Source organism: Phyllobates terribilis, unplaced genomic scaffold (assembly GCF_046119375.1).
Source record: "Phyllobates terribilis strain yellow unplaced genomic scaffold, ASM4611937v1 Scaffold_5__5_contigs__length_657084704, whole genome shotgun sequence".
NCBI classification, from domain to species: Eukaryota; Metazoa; Chordata; class Amphibia; order Anura; family Dendrobatidae; genus Phyllobates; species Phyllobates terribilis.
In genome coordinates this window covers 166,713,213-166,733,377 of record NW_027362765.1, presented here as the reverse complement: position 1 = coordinate 166,733,377, position 20,165 = coordinate 166,713,213, and the positions used below count along the sequence as shown (strand labels likewise).

Genomic DNA, 20,165 nt, shown 5'->3' with positions numbered 1-20,165 from the left:
GCCCTGACAGTCTCCCCCAGAACATTATGATTCTCCTACACAGCTGATGCCCCCATTTCCACCACACAGTATGATATCCCTACTTTGTTCCCCCACACAATATGTGTGTGTGTGGGATGTATGTGGGGACCATCAAAGTATGAGGCCCCCCCACAGTATTATGACTTCCCTCCAACAGACCCTTCCACCCAGTATGATGCGCCGATAGCCCCCCCACATAGTATGATGCCCACACAGTACATTCCCTACACACAGCATGGTTCTCCCACAGTATATTTCCCCATACACAGAATCCCTACTTTGTCCCCGACACACAATATGATACCCTCGCATGCAGTATTCAAAACTGGAAAACCTCTTTAATCCCGTTTGCCTTATCCTTACGAAAATTGAAGAGGTTCTCCAAGACTGTGATAAAATGGCTCCCATCACATAATTCTAATGGCTGCCCAGCCTAATCATGAATCAGGATGGATTGCTGTAGTTTGAAGAAACATAGCTCCCAAGACCTGTGTCTCAATTGAAAGAAGAACTGTACTATTACCGAGGCTGCACACATACAGAAGCTGCTAGAACAGGGCTGTGACATCAGTAGAAATATCTCTTCCTTGACTGACTAAGCAATCAAGAGCTGCCTCCAGCATCAGTCCTCTGTGTGCACTCAGCTGAGGAGAAGATCTATTTCTTCTCTTGTCATCGCCCTTCTGCAGTACTCAGCTCTGGGTTTACAATACAGCTGCTCTGTCAGTTGAGACACAGGTCTCGGGAGCTGTGTTTCTCCAGCCTTAGTCCTCCTCACACGTGACTAGGATGGCCTGAAGTTTGAATTACATGACGGGGACCATTTTATCACATTATTGGAGAACCCCTTCAACGACTGGTGCTTCCCGAATCCCATTGCTATCCACTGAACTATGCGGGACTGATATTTTTGGTTGTGATGGCTTATTGTGTATCCTGTTGCGGTGGAGATACCAACAGGGTACCAAAGTTACATTGTTCCTATACAAATATTATAATATTAATGCCAAAAAAATGTACTATTATAGGCTATGCCCTATGCTAAATTTTGTTGTAGCTGTTGCGTTTTGCCATGTGCTTTTGATAGGTATTATTACTCCCATTTCAGTTTGGTAATCACTGTTATATCTAACTAAAAATATGAAGGCTACAGCTTATCAGTGGCAGCTGACTGGCTGCAGCGGTTACGTGACATTGTCTGTGTCAGGAGGGGCAGGGGACAGAGGGCTGAGAGTGAGCAGCAGCATCGGTCCTGGAGATGAATATAGATTTTTTTACTTTTTGCTGCACCCGTAGTCATTGATAATGGGTTGTCTGGTAGTGAACAAACCCTTTAAATCTTGTTTCTTTTGAACAGTGTAATAATTTCGTCTAGAATGAAAAACTGCAGCATCCTCGTGCAAAGCTGATGGCGATCTATTTATAGACTCGAGGCTGCCAAAGGTGCCGCTGCCTAATTAAGGGCGTGAATAGTTATGCTTTTCATTATTTTGACTAGACACAATAAAACCTGGGAAAAAAAGCATTGTGGGTGTGAATCGGGTTTATGGGCCCTGTATATGAAGCGTTATGTTTGCTGTCAGCTTTTTCTTTACATATGAATATCTTCTACCTCTCTCCTTTCTCCTACATCTCATGCTGTCCCTCTCTCATTCCCAGTCCTCGCTCTCTCCCCCTTTCCTCGAGCAGTGGGACTCGAGATAGGAGTGGCTTACAGCCAGTATAAAGTCCACATCTATCTGCTCAGTGCAGTAAAACCTCAGTCCCCTTCATTCTTGCTATGGAGAGCAGCACAGCTAAGACTACATCATTTCATGTTCCAGTGTGCTAACTCTTAACCAGGCTGCCAGCTGAGCCCTAACGATACCCACTCATTCACCTTTAACCTTACCTGCTAGCCCACACACAATACAATGCTGGGGCAGTGCCACCTTGCCTTGATCGTGATCTCTTTGGCATCTCTTGGAGGGGCTGATGAAGCCATACAGTGCCCCCCTTGCTCACAGGAGAAGCTTATTCGTTGTCTGGACCCTGTTGGGTGCCTGGAGCTGGTGAGAGAACCAGGGTGCGGTTGCTGTGCCATCTGTGCCCTCCAAAAAGGGATGCCATGTGGGGTCTACACTGCCCGATGTGGCTCAGGGCTTCGCTGTTACCCTACGAAAGGTTCTGAAAGACCCCTACATACCCTTATGCATGGACAAGGGGTCTGCACTGAAATCGGGGAGATAGAAGCCATACAGGGAACATTCCCAACAGCAGGTGAGAATTAATCAACAATGAGCAGAGGGAAACAGTAACTTCATGCAACCTTGTTCTTAACTTGTGACTTAAGGAACTTGCAATTGCCTCCTCTCTCCCACTTCAAAGGCAGGAAATGCCTAAAGGATATACTATACCACCAAATGAAATTCTTAACTCTTTTAGCCCCAGATTTACTAGTATAGCAATAGCTTATAGTAATGTGCAGCTACCCGCATGTGGTGTGATGGATGGGAATGGACTGGGGTTGTTTCTCATACCTTACTCTACAGGGTTAATTATGGAAAATTGATGTCTGTTCTGTAAGATCCTAATCGCAGCTCCACATCTGCATATATAGTTATAGGATTAAATGACAAGTCGTGTATGTAGGTAGATGAAGCACTGGGGTAGGGATTGGACAATTACATATGAAATTGCGTCAACCTTTACAGGCAAATGGAAATTCTTGGTAGAATAAAGAGACAGGTTGATTTTTTTTTATTTTCCTTACAGAATTAGCACAGCAGTTCTGCATCATATATTATATGCGATCTGCAGAGAATGTAGGCAGAAACATCTACGATGTCTACAACATCTGGTCCTTACAACGAGATGGATGCTGCCCTTGTCCCAATTCCTACAGGGATATCCCTTATTAGACATATTATTTGGGTGCAATCACATTTTTTATATGTAGGCAGTAGTCACCAGTAGCACCAATGGATGATATATATATATATACACCCCCGATGCTATTGGCATATAGATTCATTTTTTTAAGTTATAGTCGCTCTGAGTGATTGAATTTGTCCAGACGTTTCAATACTGGACATTCACGATTATTCTCATTTTATTGATTATGTCACAATTTTACTATCAATCAATTGCTTTGGCAAGTACCTGGTTGGTTTATAACAAGCAATTTGTAGGTTTCATACATGTATTTATTGTTTTTCTTTTAATCTGCCATCTGTAATGCTAGCAGGATTTCCCCCAATACATTTTTAACAGTCCCGTGTCTGATGTAAAGGTGCATTTACATGTTAAATACCTGACCAATTTCTAATAGAGATGAGTGAGATGATCTGCATGACCCTGGTCCAGCAGCCATACTAGTGGCCTTGGCCACCGGATGGGAGTCTTCAAGTCCGCAACGATGACATATGGCCCACATAACAAAGGAGGCGCCAGGGATCCTGCCAGGTGGGAGGCAGCTCACAGGTCTGCCGTCCAGCAACCACGGACCACTGACGTGGCTGCGGGATCAGGGTTCGCAAATCGATTCACTCATTTCTTCTGTCTATTCCGAACCAAAATTAACCTGTGTAAATGTCCATTTCATATGATTAAAATCTGTCTCATCTGCCCGAAAATTAATCTGACGTGCTTAAAAATCTGTCTTACAAACCCAATGATTGTAGAGTAAACAGATATCTGAAGGACGGCTCCATTGTAAGGAATAGGAGGGTTTAATTTTTGGATGATTACAACAGATGAGGAAATGGCGAACTCAGACCAATTTTATAATCTGTAATATTGGTCTCATTGGCCTGATATCGCATGTGTAAATGCAACGTAACAGTCCAGGGGTACAGACATTACTCGTGTAATGGGTCACTCTGCATTGCAGCAATTTTGATCTAGGCAATGAAAGAAAGCTGCAGGATTAATATAAAACAAGAGCATTTTTCTAAAGCCCACCATACATATTAGATGACTGTCAGCTGAACATTGGTTCTGTTGGAACCAACCAACGACGGCTCTTGTTCGGCTGAACTCTCCTCGGTTTTCTTTAAGAGAGCTGCCGCCAAACATGTCTGATGGCGGCTTATCTCCAGGAGAATAAAAGGATTGGCAGTCCAAAATCAGACATGCTTTTTCCTTAACGCTCCCAACAATCAGTTACAGTTAGGTCCATATATATTTGGACAGAGACAACATTTTTCTAATTTTGGTTCTAGACATTACCACAATGAATTTTAAACAAAACAATTCAGATGCAGTTGAAGTTCAGACTTTCAGCTTTCATTTGAGGGTATCCACATTAAAATTGGATGAAGGGTTTAGGAGTTTCAGCTCCTTAACATGTTCCACCCTGTTTTTAAAGGGACCAAAAGTAATTGGACAGATTAAATAATTGTAAATAAAATGTTCATTTCTAGTACTTGGTTGAAAACCCTTTGTTGGCAATGACTGCCTGAAGTCTTGAACTCATGGACATCACCAAACGCTGTGTTTCCTCCTTTTTGATGCTCTGCCATGCCTTCACTCTTCACTGCGGTGGTTTTCAGTTGCTGTTTGTGGGCCTTTCTGTCTGAAGTTTAGTCTTTAACAAGTGAAATGCATGCTCAATTGGGTTGAGATCAGGTGACTGACTTGGCCATTCAAGAATATTCCACTTCTTTGCTTTAATAAACCCCTGGGTTGCTTTGGTTTTATGTTTTGGGTCATTGTCCATCTGTAGTATGAAACGACGACCAATCAGTTTGGCTGCATTTGGCTGGATCTGAGCACACAGTATGGCTCTGAATACATCAGAATTCATTCGGCTGCTTCTGCCCTAGTGACCCAGTGCCACTGGCAGCCATGCATGCCCAAGCCATCACACTGTGTCCGCCGTGTTTTACAGATGATGTGGTATGCTTTGGATCATGAGCTGTACCACGTCTTCGCCATACTTTTCTCTTTCCATCATTCTGGTAGAGGTTGATCTTGGTTTCATCTGTCCAAAGAATGTTCTTCCAGAACTGTGCTGGCTTTTTTAGATGTTTTTAGCAAAGTCCAGTCTAGCCTTTTTATTCCTGATGCTTATGAGTGGCTTGCACCATGCAGTGAACCCTCTGTATTTACTTTCATGCAGTCTTCTCTTTATGGTAGATTTGGATATTGATACGCCTACCTCCTGGAGAGTGTTGTTCACTTGGTTGGCTGTTGTGAAGGGGTTTCTCTTCACCATGGAGATTATTCTGCGATCATCCACCACTGTTGTCTTCCATGGGCGCCCAGGTCTTTTTGTATTGATGAGTTCACCAGTGCTTTCTTTCTTTCTTAGGATGTACCAAACTGTAGATTTTGCCACTCCTAATATTGTAGCAATTTCTCGGATGGGTTTTTTCTGTTTTTGCAGCTTAAGGATGGCTTGTTTCACCTGCATGGAGAGCTCCTTTGACCGCATGTTTACTTCACAGCAAAACCTTCCAAATGCAAGCACCACACCTCAAATCAACTCCAGGCCTTTTATCTGCTTAATTGAGAATGACATAACGAAGGGATTGCCCACACCTGTCCATGAAATAGCCTTGGAGTCAATTGTCCAATTACTTTTGGTCCCTTTAAAAACAGGGTGGCACATGTTAAGGAGCTGAAACTCCTAAACCTTTCATCCAATTTTAATGTGGATACCCTCAAATGAAAGCTGAAAGTCTGAACTTCAACTGCATCTGAATTGTTTTGTTTAAAATTCACTGTGGTAATGTCTAGAACCAAAATTAGAAAAATGTTGTCTCTGTCCAAATATATATGGACCTAACTGTATATGGAGCCCTTACATACACTGGAGTGTCAGCTGAACCTGTCGATATCTGTGGGTTCACCCAACATTAGTCTAATATGTATAGGGGGCTTAATACTGCCCTCTGCCATACATCTCCAGCCCAAGACCATGGCGAGGGGATAGCTTGCACGCATGTGCGCCAATGGCTGGTTGCACAGATGGGCTGTATAAGCCTCTCTGAGGCTAAGACTCTTTTCACACTGTTTTTTTCCCTCCTGTTAAACGCATGCACCAGGAAAGTTTCCATTGTGAATGGCTAATTGACTAATGAAAGGCTGTGATGGATGTGATACTGCGGTATCCATCATCCATGACCATCTATTGCAAACAAAATAATTCTATGCGGTATATGTATTTTCATTTTATTAGATGCCATGGTATGGAATAATTCACCCTGAGGCACTATTCTATACACAGTCAAAAAGATCCCCAATGCTTGGGCAATATTGGCATTTACACAGTAAATTAGAGCTTATAGACCTATTTACTGTATGCACCACAACCTTTCTCAATGTATATAATAAATGAAGAAAAAAAGATGCAGTGTGAAAACACTTATCAGAGAGGTTGTCTCACGTGATACCTTCACGGCATATCCACAGTATACGTTATAAATATTTCATGTGAGACAACCACTTTAAGGTTGAAAATTTAAATCATAAACCACTAGCTCAGGCCTCCTGGCTCTGAATATATATAAGTATCTCTTTGTTTAATCTATACAGAAAATGTCCCTATTTGGCAATTTGTAATGTTGGGAGGTTTGCTGGAGTCAACCCAGAGCTGGATTTTTTTAACGTCTTTCCTCCAGAAACTTGGCTGTTGTTATCATGCACGTAGCTTCTTACAGCCCAAGACAGCGCTGCAGACATCATCTACTTCATAAGGGAAGAATTAGCTTGGTGTGGGATTTGTCACTTGTCATTTAACTGCATTGACAAGGCCTCAGTCAGAACCTTATGGTCCTTAACACCAACTGGAAAAAATTAAGGGTAGAGATCCCTACGAAATTTTTCCTGAATAGCAGCTCTCCATGCCACTTGGTGTGCTGCGACACATAACATAACCCCATTCATTTGGATGGAGATAATTCCCTGCATAGTGAGTGGACTGTGTCTTTAGTCAGGAACAAACACACCTGTGTGGTCTAACTGGTGGAGGAAACACATGAAAATATGGTAAATCCATTGAAATGGGTCTTTATTTCTAAAAAAAACAAAAACCTCAAGGTCGTGGCCATTTCTGTTTGCAGAAAGGTTTGGATCATGGAGGTCAAATTCTCATGTGATCACAAACTATTGGGCAAAAAAATTTGAAAAATTTTATGTACTGTAATATTGGGCCTGGCAGGACCTAGGGGTAAAAAAGTATATACATCTTTCTGGAGTGTATAGGGGGCCAAAATAATCCGTGGCCACAATATTCCTTAGGTCTCTTAGCAAGACACCACTGTAGCTAGCTCTATGGACATAGATATAGTATGTACTCCCTTTTAAGCATTGTAGCAATACCTGTTTGATGTAATCCCTTAGCACAGATGATGTAAAATCCTAGGTTCATATATTTTTTTTTTTTAGTGAATCCAATAATCTATAATCCGTGTTTTTCTTACAAATGAGTTGTGGGAGTAGGCCATATATAGCCACTTAATATGGTAGCCTGAGATCAGAAAAAAAAGCCTACTTTATACCAGAAATAGCGCCCCTACTGTGCATATCTAGTCTTATATTTTGCTGATCCCCATTTACTTTAGGTATCACTCCAGCAATTTTTTTTCACTTATTATTCTAGCTGACCGTCAATGTTCTAGCTACGTAATTTGCTTCATGAGAACTCATTATATTCATACATTCATACATCTTCTCTCCTTATTATGGGCAACTGTGTCATGTGATTTCCAGTCTGACCACCAGCCACCGATACATGCTTTCCTGTGTGGACAGGAAGTCAGTCTCTGACTTCCTGAGAACCACAAGATGACATTTTTGCCCAAGATGAGATTTACCCCATCCTCACATTGAGCATACTGATACGTCCAAAGATGGGTACATGTATATGGAGCGGCTGAGGTGTTGAATCTCCACTATACCTGGCAGATGCTGGCTGTGGTACACAGCATTTGCCTTTAACAGCAGCACATATTTTTTCACTATGTAAAAAAAAACAAAAAAAACATACATGTTTGGTATCACCGTTATCGTACTAACCTGAAGAATCCAGTAACTATAGGTATAGCCTGTGCACGAGTGGTGCTGATGGCAGACTTTTTTTTTGCTTCTCAGATAAGACCTATAAGTCCTGCATTGCAGCACTTTTTTAAAGGATTATTCCCCAAAAAATCAAGTTTTCCCCTATTAACGGGTCCAAATAATGAGCCTCCCTAGTGATCCCAAGAAAAGTGCTCTGGAACCCTGAGAAGACCTCTCTGCCGCTCTTTCCTGATGCTTTGCCTCTGCTTCATTCATTGTCAGTACAGCCGAGTAGAGCACTCGGTTACTTGTCCCATAGACAATGAATGGACTGGAGGTCGAGTATGAGCAAATCCGCTCCATTCAGGACTGGGCTGCAGAGCCCCATTGTCAAGGTTTCAGAGCCCCGATCTTGGGATCGTTGGTGGTGCCAGCAGTTAGAGCTCCAGGAATTAGCAAATTATCCCTTATTCTACATATAACTAATTTTTTTAAGAATATCCCTTATAAACAAGACGGCTTGAGATTTTTGTCTTAATTAATGTCTTTATCCCTAATTTAAAGCAGCACTCTCAGGTGTACAGTGTAATCCCCAAGATTACTGTGTGCCTGACTAACACAGCTGAATAATGGATCTGGTGTCTGTGGGATTCTCGGTCTCTTTTTGTTGTTATTTGCACTTTGGAATTCAATATTTGTGAAAGAATTCAATGCGAAACAGTAAAAGTCAACAGATCATAAAAAGTAAACAGATCAACATGGGGTTTCTGGTACAGAGAGACTCAGCCAGCCCGGGAAGATGGGCTCGTATTACACTCACCTACTTAATAAGAAAAAGGTCTATTCTTTCCCAGTATTTGCATTGGTTCTCCCTTCGCCAAAAATATCCCAACATAGTCACTAAAGGCCCCCATACACATTTTATAGCTATTCGCTATACCCCTGCACCAGTACACAGGAGCGCACAGCTTGGTTCCAATGTTCTCTCTCTATGAGACGCCTCCATTGAAATTAAAATGCTCGCATGCTTCTTCTCCCCGACATCATTTGTTGGGAGATAGTAGGGAGACCCCTATATGTAATAGACTATCGGACCGATGCTGCTCATAGCTATTATTAATTGGTTGCTCTGTATTCTGTGCTCATCATCGCCCCCTGTTGCCTAATGTAGATTGTGTAGCCTGCTAAGAAGAATGGGGGAGGGAAGTGACAATAGATGTAAGGACATTTCTGCTTTCGAATAGTTGTCTCTTATAAAACCCATTCAATCCAAAAACTTAGTAGACTATATTTACTGCCACTATCCACTTTATTATTACAGTAGGGAGTTGGGACATGCTGGGAATTGTAGTTTTTCAACAGCAGGGGAGATAAACTTCTGCCCAATCAACAACAACAGGGACGTAGAGAATCAGGAAAATACGTTTTAAAGAAACAGTCCAGGCAAAACTGATACTGTGTTATGTCAAGGGCAAAGCCAATTGTGGTGGAGCATCATGTGGATTTTCTCTTTGGTTTTCTTTGAAACCTTGTTCCATTCAACACCCCTTTAAGCCCTGCTGCAGGCATAACCCAGTCTATGAGATTTTCTTATAATGTTTCACTGTATGGTTAAATAACCTCATACAACTTGTAGTGCCATACAGAGAGATGCTGCTCTATGGAGAGAACAAAATGGGGTTCAGATCCCTCCATTTTCCTGAAATCTATATATACTTATCCCCTGTAAGTCCATTACTGACCCTTCCTTTTAGAGGAGAACCCTGCATTGCCTAAAATCCTTACAATGTTTCATGGCTCTTACACAGCTATTTTTGCTCTTCTTCCGAGAGCCATGACTTTGTAATTTTTTTCATTATCCTTTATAGAACAAATTGTAGTTTTGGATGACCCTAAATAATGTAATAAAAAGCAGGAAATAGACATTGTTTTTGGGGGTTTAATTTTGACAGTGTTCCCTGTACCTTAAAAATGCCCTGGGAACTTGACTGTACAGAGAAAATATTAATCAATAATTAAAAAAGTCTCATCAATAGGACTCAGCTAGTTCTTCCAAAAATGCTCTATCCATGAGCTACACAGTATTTTTTTAACCCTCAACTGGTAAGGTGGGGTTTGCCACACCCCATGGAATTTTTGTTCGGCTGCCATTCATTGAAAAATGCTGGTATGAGGATACGTGTCTCACTAGCTTCCATCCATTTGTGGGTGTCAAAAATTTGTTATACTCATGTGTAATCAATCGCCAATAAGAAAACGATTAAAACAAACGTGATCTTTGCATTTTCTGTAAAAATAAGAAAATTCTAAACACTGGGGTATAGGAAACCCCACATCACCAGTTGCGTGACAAAAACCCCACCTCACCAGTTGAGGGTTTAAAATAAGTTTGAGCACAAAAAAAAGTAAATCTTATAAATTGCTTTTATATAGTATTTGTATCAATCAAATAGATGAAGGGGGCCTCAGGGCCAGTGCTGTGGGCCGGTTCTGACTTCTCGTCACCTTGACACCCCACTTGTAAACTGATATTTTTCCCATGTGTGCTGTGTTGTATTCGTTCTGCTCTTGCTTGTAGGCCGGAAGCCTCTGCTGCATCGCTGTCCTCGGGACCGAGATTAGTAACACACCAGGAGACCTTGGGTCCGATTCAACAGGTTCGGTTTTCTATACAGTTCAGATACATTCGGCTGCGGCATACAGTATAGGGCAGAGCCCCTCTGGTTGATGTTCCCACACAACAGTACGCTTCAAGGTCCTGCCTCCGGTCTGCCAGAACTGTCCCCACCTCAACAGCTTCTGCTGGCACTAGGGACTCCCTGCCTGGCAACCCAGCTTTCCTGAGACCCACCACCTTGCTCTTCCCCGACTAGCCTCTTCCTCTTAGAAGAGAATGAGACATGGACTTCACTGCCTATTCTGGGCAATTGGCCACGGACCGTCCAAGGATTTGCGCTAGGCTTCCTATGCACCCTCATGCTGTTTGGAAGCTTGATACTGTTAGGGCCCATTGCTGCTTCTCCTTGAACTGACCTTGAACCTTGCACTAACACTGTCTGAGATTCCCCTATTCAGGAAGTGCTTCCCCTTTTTGTTTGCTTTAACTCCTCCCAGTATGTGGGCTATTCCCAAACATTTAACTTTATCTTACCCAGTGTGTATTAACTATATCCCTACAGCCTTCCATTGACTCCCTTATTGGAAGGCCCTCCCCACTCCCTATATATAATATATGCAAACAAAAACACTTTCTTATCTGTGATGAAAGCCGGCCGGTGGGTGCAGCTCTCTGGCGCCCCCTTACCTCTCAGGTCAGTCAAGGTACTGCACCTAGAGAAAGTAGTGCCAGGAAGCTGCAACCAGCGCAGGGAACACGGTAGTGTGTTATCCCTTCAACGTCACTAAACCGTAACGTCACTACACAGCACAACTCGCTAGCGCCCTCTTAGCCTCAGGTCAGTCAAGGAACTGCACCTAGGATAAGCGGTCGCCAGGGAGACTGTCCTGTAACCTACTGGGTATCGGGGCCCTCTGTAGTGAGGGCGGTATATATATCTTCCTTGGCCGCGCCAGGAATATATATATCTGAACCTCCGACCGTCACTACCAGCCTTCCCCAATCCCCAGTTGGTATGCTGCCACCAGTCCCTATTTTAGATATACGCCCAGTCCGTGAATGGGCCTATATCGGGTCAGGAACCAACCCTGGGTAGCGTTTTGGCTTGAGCCGAGCTCACACGGACGTGCGTTCGTTATGCAGAATAAAAGGCAGGCCCACAATTACTTGAGGTAATTGATTATAATAATACACTAGATACACGATATACAACTAAATATACACAGGTATAAGGTCAGGCTAAACTATACAACAATGGAATACAACACACAGAATCACCACAGCATATCAGTTACCGGTTTCTTGATTTTCTTGTGACGCAGGGAGAGGATTCTGCGGTCGCAGGCACGGTTCTTTGTTACAGGCTGAGGCCTACCACCGCATGGTCAAACTGCTCCTCCCCTTGGTGGCCTCAGCTGGTGCTCAGATGTTCAGCACACCACTCTTGGGTCAAAAACTGACTTGTCTCTTGTCTGTCCTGCTATCTTACCTGCCCCGTCCCGCCCACTGCTGGTGAGGTCAGCTGGCTCAGTCTCCACCCTCAGGTCTAACTTCGATCAGAAGCCCAAATTCTATGGAACCCAATAACTTCTTCTGGGATGGTCTCATGATACCCCCAGGGGTTCCCATGGATTCGGGCCGCCGTAACCGACCTTTTGATATCAATTATGATACCATACGGTCCTCAGGAATGGCTCCGCGCTATATCTTGGCTTCCAGAGCACGTACAAACGTCTACCGCGGAGGCTTGTGTGCGCAATGGCTCCGGGACGCCGTGATATTTTTTTATTGGCCCATCCCACGCAACATGCGTGTACTATTCATGTTTCTATATCTTATGCCTCCATGCTTGTGACAGACAAAGAAACTAGTCCTATGGGACAAATGGTCAGGTACAGATAGACGAAGCACCCCCCCCTGCTGGCTGTGTTTCCTCTCGAAGTCTTTGAAGCTCCTAGCATTCAAGTGTTAAGTAGGCTTCTTATCTTACAGGAGCCTGGATGGGGGGAAACTATCTAGTTGACGTTTTAACAGAAGGTCCCAAGGGTGGGGGCTGCTGAAGTGTGGCCATCCCTGGATATGATTTATCATTACCAAGATGGCGGCTACAGGTTCATCACACCTCCCCCTATACGAGGGCGCGAGGGGGTAGCACATTCCTGTGTTCCCCCGTGCGTCCTTCTGCACCCTCCCCTTGCCGGGATAACCCGTCAGCGTTACCGTGGTCACGGCCTCTTCTGTGGCGAATGGAGAAGTGGTACTGCTGGAGAGCGAGGCTCCAGCGTAGCAACCTGCCATTCGACCCAGAGACCGTGTGTAACCAGCTGAGGGGGTTGTGGTCCGTCTCCACGGTGAAATGGCTCCCGTACAAGTAGGGCTGCAGACGCTGCAGGGCCCATACAATTGCCAGGCATTCTTTTTCCACCGTGGAGTAAGCCACCTCCCGGGGCAGTAGCTTCCTGCTCAGGTACAAGACAGGATGTTCCTGGCCTGTCGTGTTGACCTGACTTAGCACAGCACCGAGGCCAAAGTCACTGGCGTCGGTCTGTACCACAAACGGCCGGTCGAAGTCGGCAGCTTGCAGTACAGGGGAGCTACTTAGGGCGGCCTTGAGTGCCCCGAAAGCTGTCTCGCAGGCGACTGTCCAGTCGACTGCGACGGGCAGCTTCTTCTTGGTGAGGTCCGTCAGGGGCTTGGCCAGGGTGCTATAGTGTGGGACGAACCTCCTATAGTACCCGGCGGTCCCCAAGAAGGACATCACCTGCTTTTTGGTCCTAGGAGTGGGCCAGGATGCGATGGCATCCACTTTCCCCGGTTCTGGCTTCAGAACCCCCCCGCCTACCCGGTGACCCAGGTAGAGGACCTCACTCATGCCCAGCTGGCACTTTTCCGGCTTGATGGTCAAGCCTGCCCGGTGGATCCGACCGAGCACCTGCCGCAGGTGCTCTAGGTGATCCTCCCAAGTGGGACTGAAGACTGCAATATCGTCCAAGTACGCAGCCGCGTACCCTTCAAGTCCCTCAAGCAGCGTATTGACCATCCGCTGAAAAGTGGCAGGGGCATTCTTCATGCCGAATGGCATCACTGTGGACTCGTACAGTCCAAAAGGGGTGATAAAGGCAGAGCGTTCCCTTGCCGCGGGGGTCAGAGGAATCTGCCAGTACCCCCGGCTCAGATCCATGATGGTCAGGTACTTAGCCCCGGCCATCCGATCGAGCAGGTCATCGATGCGTGGTATGGGGAACGCATCGGTGGCCGTTACAGCGTTGAGCCCCCGGTAGTCCACGCAGAACCGTGTAGTACGGTCCTTCTTTGGTACGAGGACTACAGGCGAGGCCCACGCGCTGCTGGATGCCTGGATCACCCCCAGCTTCAGCATCTCGTCTATCTCTTGGCGCATGTTTCCCTGCACCTCGAAAGAGACCCGATATGCTGAACGCCGGATCGGCGGGTGATCGCCAGTGTCCACGTCGTGGACAGCCATCTCAGTCCTTCCGGGCAGGCTGCTGAACAGCCCCCGGAAGGGGTGCAGGGTGGTCCCCAGCTGGGACCGTTGGTCCTCCGTGAGCTGGTGGCCAACCCCCACATCCTCGATGGACCCACCCGCCTTGGCTTGGGTGAGCAGATCCAGGAGGGTTTCTACCTCTCCTTCCTCGGGAAGGTTGCACACTGGGTGGGCAGTCGCTTCCCGCTCATGATGAGCCTTCATCATGTTCACGTGGAAGGCCTTCCTCCTTCCACGGGCGTGATCCAGGGTGACCAGATAGGTGACGGCATTGAGTTTCTGGTGCACGAAGTAGGGACCTTCCCAGGCTGCCTGAAGCTTGTTCTGTGGTACGGGGACCAGTACCCACACCTTTTGACCCACCTGGTAGGTCCTCTCACAAGCATTCTGGTCGTACCACCGCTTCTGGTCGGCCTGGGCCTGGGCCATATTGTCCTGCACCAGCTTTGCCAAGGCCATCATCCTGTCCCGGTGGCGCACGACATACTCGATGACCGACACCTCGGGGGTGGCCAAATCCCCTTCCCATGCTTCCTTCACCAGAGCCAGGGGGCCCCGTACCCGTCGCCCGTACAGGAGCTCAAAGGGGGAGAACCCCGTTGAGGCCTGCGGAACCTCCCGGTAAGCAAATAGGAGGTGTGGGAGGTAGCGCTCCCAGTCTCTCCCGTGGGAGTCGACCAACATCTTAAGCATCTGCTTTAAGGTGCCATTGAACCGCTCACACAGGCCATTAGTCTGTGGGTGATACGGGCTGGCCACCAGATGTTGCACCTGCATTTGCTTACAGAGGGACTCCATCAGCCGCGACATGAACTGGGTCCCTCGGTCGGTGAGCATTTCTTGGGGGAAACCCACTCTGGAGAAGATCTCCAGTAAGGCGGTAGCCACCTTGTCGGCCCGAATGGACGACAAAGCTACCGCTTCCGGGTACCGGGTGGCATAGTCCACTACCGTGAGTATGAAGCATTTCCCGGAGTGGCTGGGAGTGGACAGAGGTCCAATAAGATCCACAGCGACCCTCGAGAAAGGCTCTTCGATGATTGGCAGAGTTACCAGTGGGGCTTTGGGGCGCGGCCCCGCCTTCCCCACCCTCTGACAGGTGTCACACGAACGGCAGTAGGCACCCACCGCGGCTCCCATCCCAGGCCAGTAGAAATGCTGAGCTATCCTGGCCTTGGTTTTAGCGATCCCTAGGTGTCCGGCCATCGGAATCTCGTGTGCGATCCGCAACAATTCCGCCCTGAACGGATAGGGTACCACTAACTGTCGGTCCCTGGGCCACGCCTCCGGTGAACCCTGCTGGACCGTTACCCGGTACAGCCGTCCCTGGTCCCAGACCACACGCTCGCAGTCTGACTCCATGGGAGGCTGTGCCGCCTGTTCCTTGAGAGCTTTCAGGCTGTCGTCTGCTTCCAACGCAGCCTGAAATTCCTGACTTGATGTGGCCAGAATCGACGAAACTGCCACATCCTCCGTCAGCCCCTCCGGGCATGTCACCTGGCCGCTGTCTGACCCGGCAGACACTTGGTCAGAAGTGGGGAAGCCGTCGGACCTCTGCAAGGCTCCTTGGGCTCCGGCGCTCCCACTCCTGGTGACAGCGGCTATGACCGCTGTGACCGTGGGTAGTGCCTGCTTCCCCTCTGTTTCTGACCAAGCCGCCCGATCAGGCAGGCTTCCTAGGCCTTTGGACATCTCGGATGTGGGGAACTCCTGCCCTGGGGTCTTACCTGGCGGCTCCTCTCTTGGGACACCCCCACCTCCCATGGCCTGTTCCTCCCCCTGCAGTGGGCCTATACTCAGCAGCCTGGATACACCTGGGAGCCCTACACTGCCGGTAGCTGCCCCCCTCTCCATCCCTGAGCTTCCCTCTACAGAATCCTGCCCGCCCCCTCCCTCACCGGAGGACAAGAGGTCACGGCACGCCGGCTGAGCACCTCTGCGGGCATCCCCACACTCCCCACCTGCTTTCACTAACCCTGTTTGTGTTGTGTCTGTGCAGGTGTTACCCTCAGGTTTCACTCCCTCCTCCTCAGCAGGACACACACTACATACAACATGGTTGGCATTAGCAGCAGACAAATCAATACACTCTTGGGGGGCCGAACTTGGGGGTTCAGAGGGTACATACTGCGATACTAGACGCCCCAAGTCGGTCCCTAATAAAACATTTGCGGGAATATTTGGCGTTACTCCCACCTCCCGCATCCCCCTTCCGGCACCCCAGTCCAAATACACCATGGCAACGGGAAGTGCCGGCTCCACGCCTCCAACCCCGGAGACGGAAAGAGTCTTTCCTGGTACCAAGTCCTGGGGGGACACCACCTCAGGCCGTACCAGTGTTCGTTCAGCGCCCGTGTCCCGCAGTCCCATGACCGCAGAACGGCCTATGGTGACGGGTTGGATGTTGTCCAGGGACCTACCACCACCCCCTCCCACACACAAAACATTGGGCGCTCTCTGGGACTGGGATGGGGTCTTTTGGCGCTGGGGACACTCAGCCCTAAAGTGTCCTGGTTTGTTGCATAGATGACAACGTCTTACGTCTGGTCCTTGCCTGGAGAGGGCAACAGGGGGATACACCCCTTGTGTTCTAGGGGCCGGGGAAACAGGGGCATGACTGGGCTTACCCCCTCTCCAGGTGCTGCTGGCAGACTTCTTCAGCTCAGGCGCCCTGTTATTGGCATACTCGTCTGCCAGGGCGGCTGTAGCAGAAGCCCCTGTTGGTTTTCGGTCACGGAGGAACTGTCGGAGGTCCTCTGGGCAGTTCCACAAGAACTGCTCCGTGACGAACAGTTCCTGGACCTCCTGGCGGGTAGTAAGCGCTAGACCCGAGGTCCAGTGCTCTGCGGCTCTCAACAGCGCCCGCATATGATCGGTCCAGGTGTCCTTGGGGCCACGCAGCAGGCTCCGGAACTTCTGGCGGTACGACTCAGGAGTGAGGTTGTACTGCCGGATCAGGGCCCGCTTGATGCAGTCGTAGTTCTGTACCTCCCCGGCAGGTAAGTCCCCCAAGGCATCCAGGGACTTACCCCTCAAACGGGGGGTCAGGTATCTGGCCCACTGATCCCGGGCCAGATGGTGCTGAAGACAGGTCCGTTCAAATGCCACCAGAAAGGAGTCCAGGTCCCCATCCTTCTCCAGTAGAGGGAAGTCCTCAGCTCGGACTTTGGACGACTTGGTCTCCTGATGGGTTGGTTGCTCTAGCGGAAGCCCCCGCTGGGCCAGGTCCAGTTGGTGCTGGCGCTCCGCAGCTCGCTCTGCACGCTCCGCAGCCTCCCGGCGCTCTGCAGCTTCACGCTCCGCAGCCTCCCGGCGCTCCGCAGCTTCGCGCTCCTCCTCCGCTGCCTTCTCTGATGCTGCCAGGAGGGTTTTGTAGACGGCATCGCCATGAGACTGGAGACTTGCCATAGCCGCTTGTAAAAGGGCTTGTGATCTGGACAGGCTGGGCTGGGTAGGTGGTGGGCAGCCCACTGCGGGACCGTATACTGGGGACTGGCTCCCTGAGGTGCCCGGGCTGGACTCCTCCTCGCCATGGGTAACAATGTCCTCCCCTCCTGCCACACGGACCGTAGCATTAGCCTCCTGCAGGGTCTTGCTCCTGGTGCCGTCTGCCATCTTGGTAACCGACACCGCTGCAACCCTGAGTTTGCACACACCTTGTTATACTTTTAGCCTGACCGTCTAACGTTGGGCTGACCTTAAGACTCCAGCAGTGGAAGTTACCACTGGCAGTCTTTAGTGCCTGGGAGTAGGGGTCCCACAACACTATTATTCTGCAATCCCACCGCTCTGCCACCAATGTGATGAAAGCCGGCCGGTGGGTGCAGCTCTCTGGCGCCCCCTTACCTCTCAGGTCAGTCAAGGTACTGCACCTAGAGAAAGTAGTGCCAGGAAGCTGCAACCAGCGCAGGGAACACGGTAGTGTGTTATCCCTTCAACGTCACTAAACCGTAACGTCACTACACAGCACAACTCGCTAGCGCCCTCTTAGCCTCAGGTCAGTCAAGGAACTGCACCTAGGATAAGCGGTCGCCAGGGAGACTGTCCTGTAACCTACTGGGTATCGGGGCCCTCTGTAGTGAGGGCGGTATATATATCTTCCTTGGCCGCGCCAGGAATATATATATCTGAACCTCCGACCGTCACTACCAGCCTTCCCCAATCCCCAGTTGGTATGCTGCCACCAGTCCCTATTTTAGATATACGCCCAGTCCGTGAATGGGCCTATATCGGGTCAGGAACCAACCCTGGGTAGCGTTTTGGCTTGAGCCGAGCTCACACGGACGTGCGTTCGTTATGCAGAATAAAAGGCAGGCCCACAATTACTTGAGGTAATTGATTATAATAATACACTAGATACACGATATACAACTAAATATACACAGGTATAAGGTCAGGCTAAACTATACAACAATGGAATACAACACACAGAATCACCACAGCATATCAGTTACCGGTTTCTTGATTTTCTTGTGACGCAGGGAGAGGATTCTGCGGTCGCAGGCACGGTTCTTTGTTACAGGCTGAGGCCTACCACCGCATGGTCAAACTGCTCCTCCCCTTGGTGGCCTCAGCTGGTGCTCAGATGTTCAGCACACCACTCTTGGGTCAAAAACTGACTTGTCTCTTGTCTGTCCTGCTATCTTACCTGCCCCGTCCCGCCCACTGCTGGTGAGGTCAGCTGGCTCAGTCTCCACCCTCAGGTCTAACTTCGATCAGAAGCCCAAATTCTATGGAACCCAATAACTTCTTCTGGGATGGTCTCATGATACCCCCAGGGGTTCCCATGGATTCGGGCCGCCGTAACCGACCTTTTGATATCAATTATGATACCATACGGTCCTCAGGAATGGCTCCGCGCTATATCTTGGCTTCCAGAGCACGTACAAACGTCTACCGCGGAGGCTTGTGTGCGCAATGGCTCCGGGACGCCGTGATATTTTTTTATTGGCCCATCCCACGCAACATGCGTGTACTATTCATGTTTCTATATCTTATGCCTCCATGCTTGTGACAGACAAAGAAACTAGTCCTATGGGACAAATGGTCAGGTACAGATAGACGAAGCACCCCCCCCTGCTGGCTGTGTTTCCTCTCGAAGTCTTTGAAGCTCCTAGCATTCAAGTGTTAAGTAGGCTTCTTATCTTACAGGAGCCTGGATGGGGGGAAACTATCTAGTTGACGTTTTAACAGAAGGTCCCAAGGGTGGGGGCTGCTGAAGTGTGGCCATCCCTGGATATGATTTATCATTACCAAGATGGCGGCTACAGGTTCATCACATTATCCAATTCAACCCACTTGTCAGGACATTTTCTTGAGCTATACTGCTCACCCTCTTACATAGACAAGGGATGATATAAAGGATGTTCATACATCACATTTTACAGCCAAAAAAATGGCACCAATATAGTCACCATTGTGAGTTTTTTCATGCTGGTTTCTACAGTCCATGGTGCAATAATGTTTAGTAATAATAATTATTTGCAATAGTGTGAAAGCAGACACCAGATTGAATTGAACGTCCTCACAGCTGAGGTAACGTTTTCTCAAGCATGTGATTATAGGTTTCCTGTTGTCTTTAAAACATGTTCACCACTCAAAAAATTATTTATTAATGCTTCAATAATTCCATAGCAGTATATTAATACATCATTTATATTTCGATTCATTCTCACCACTGATTACCAGCTCTGTCACTATACAATGTATGCAGAAAGCTGCCAATCAGTGGTGGGGATGTGGTTGGACTAGGAGGCATGAGAAAAGTTGCCCTGTAATGATGATCTCCTGCTGATAAAACACTGGGTTTATTGACCCCCTGATGAAGGACGCACCGAAACGCACGTCGGGGTGAGTGCCACACTAGGAGCAGGACCATTGAGCCCAGAGCTATTGCGACACGTGCATACACTATATACCAGGTATGAATGAATCAAATACTACATTATTGCTACTTGGGCATTAACCTACTGGGATATAATACATCCCTTGATATATGTATATACCAAAAGGTCATTATCTTGGGAATGCCTACATTGG

The 20,165-nt window shown here is 47.9% G+C and overlaps 1 protein-coding gene across 2 annotated transcripts in view; it reads left to right on the top strand.

The window, feature by feature from the left end:
- The first annotated feature begins 1,740 nt into the window (after positions 1-1,740).
- Positions 1,741-20,165, top strand: part of IGFBP4 (insulin like growth factor binding protein 4) — a 58,016-nt gene continuing 39,591 nt past the window's right edge. Inside the window, exon 1 of one of the 2 annotated variants that reach the window (XM_073683351.1) lies at positions 1,741-2,280. In XM_073683351.1, coding sequence (XP_073539452.1) covers positions 1,935-2,280 — 346 coding nt within the window. In that variant the 5' untranslated portion in view covers positions 1,741-1,934. The remainder of the gene's footprint in view (positions 2,281-20,165) is intronic. The other variant, XM_073683352.1, reaches the window with a different exon arrangement.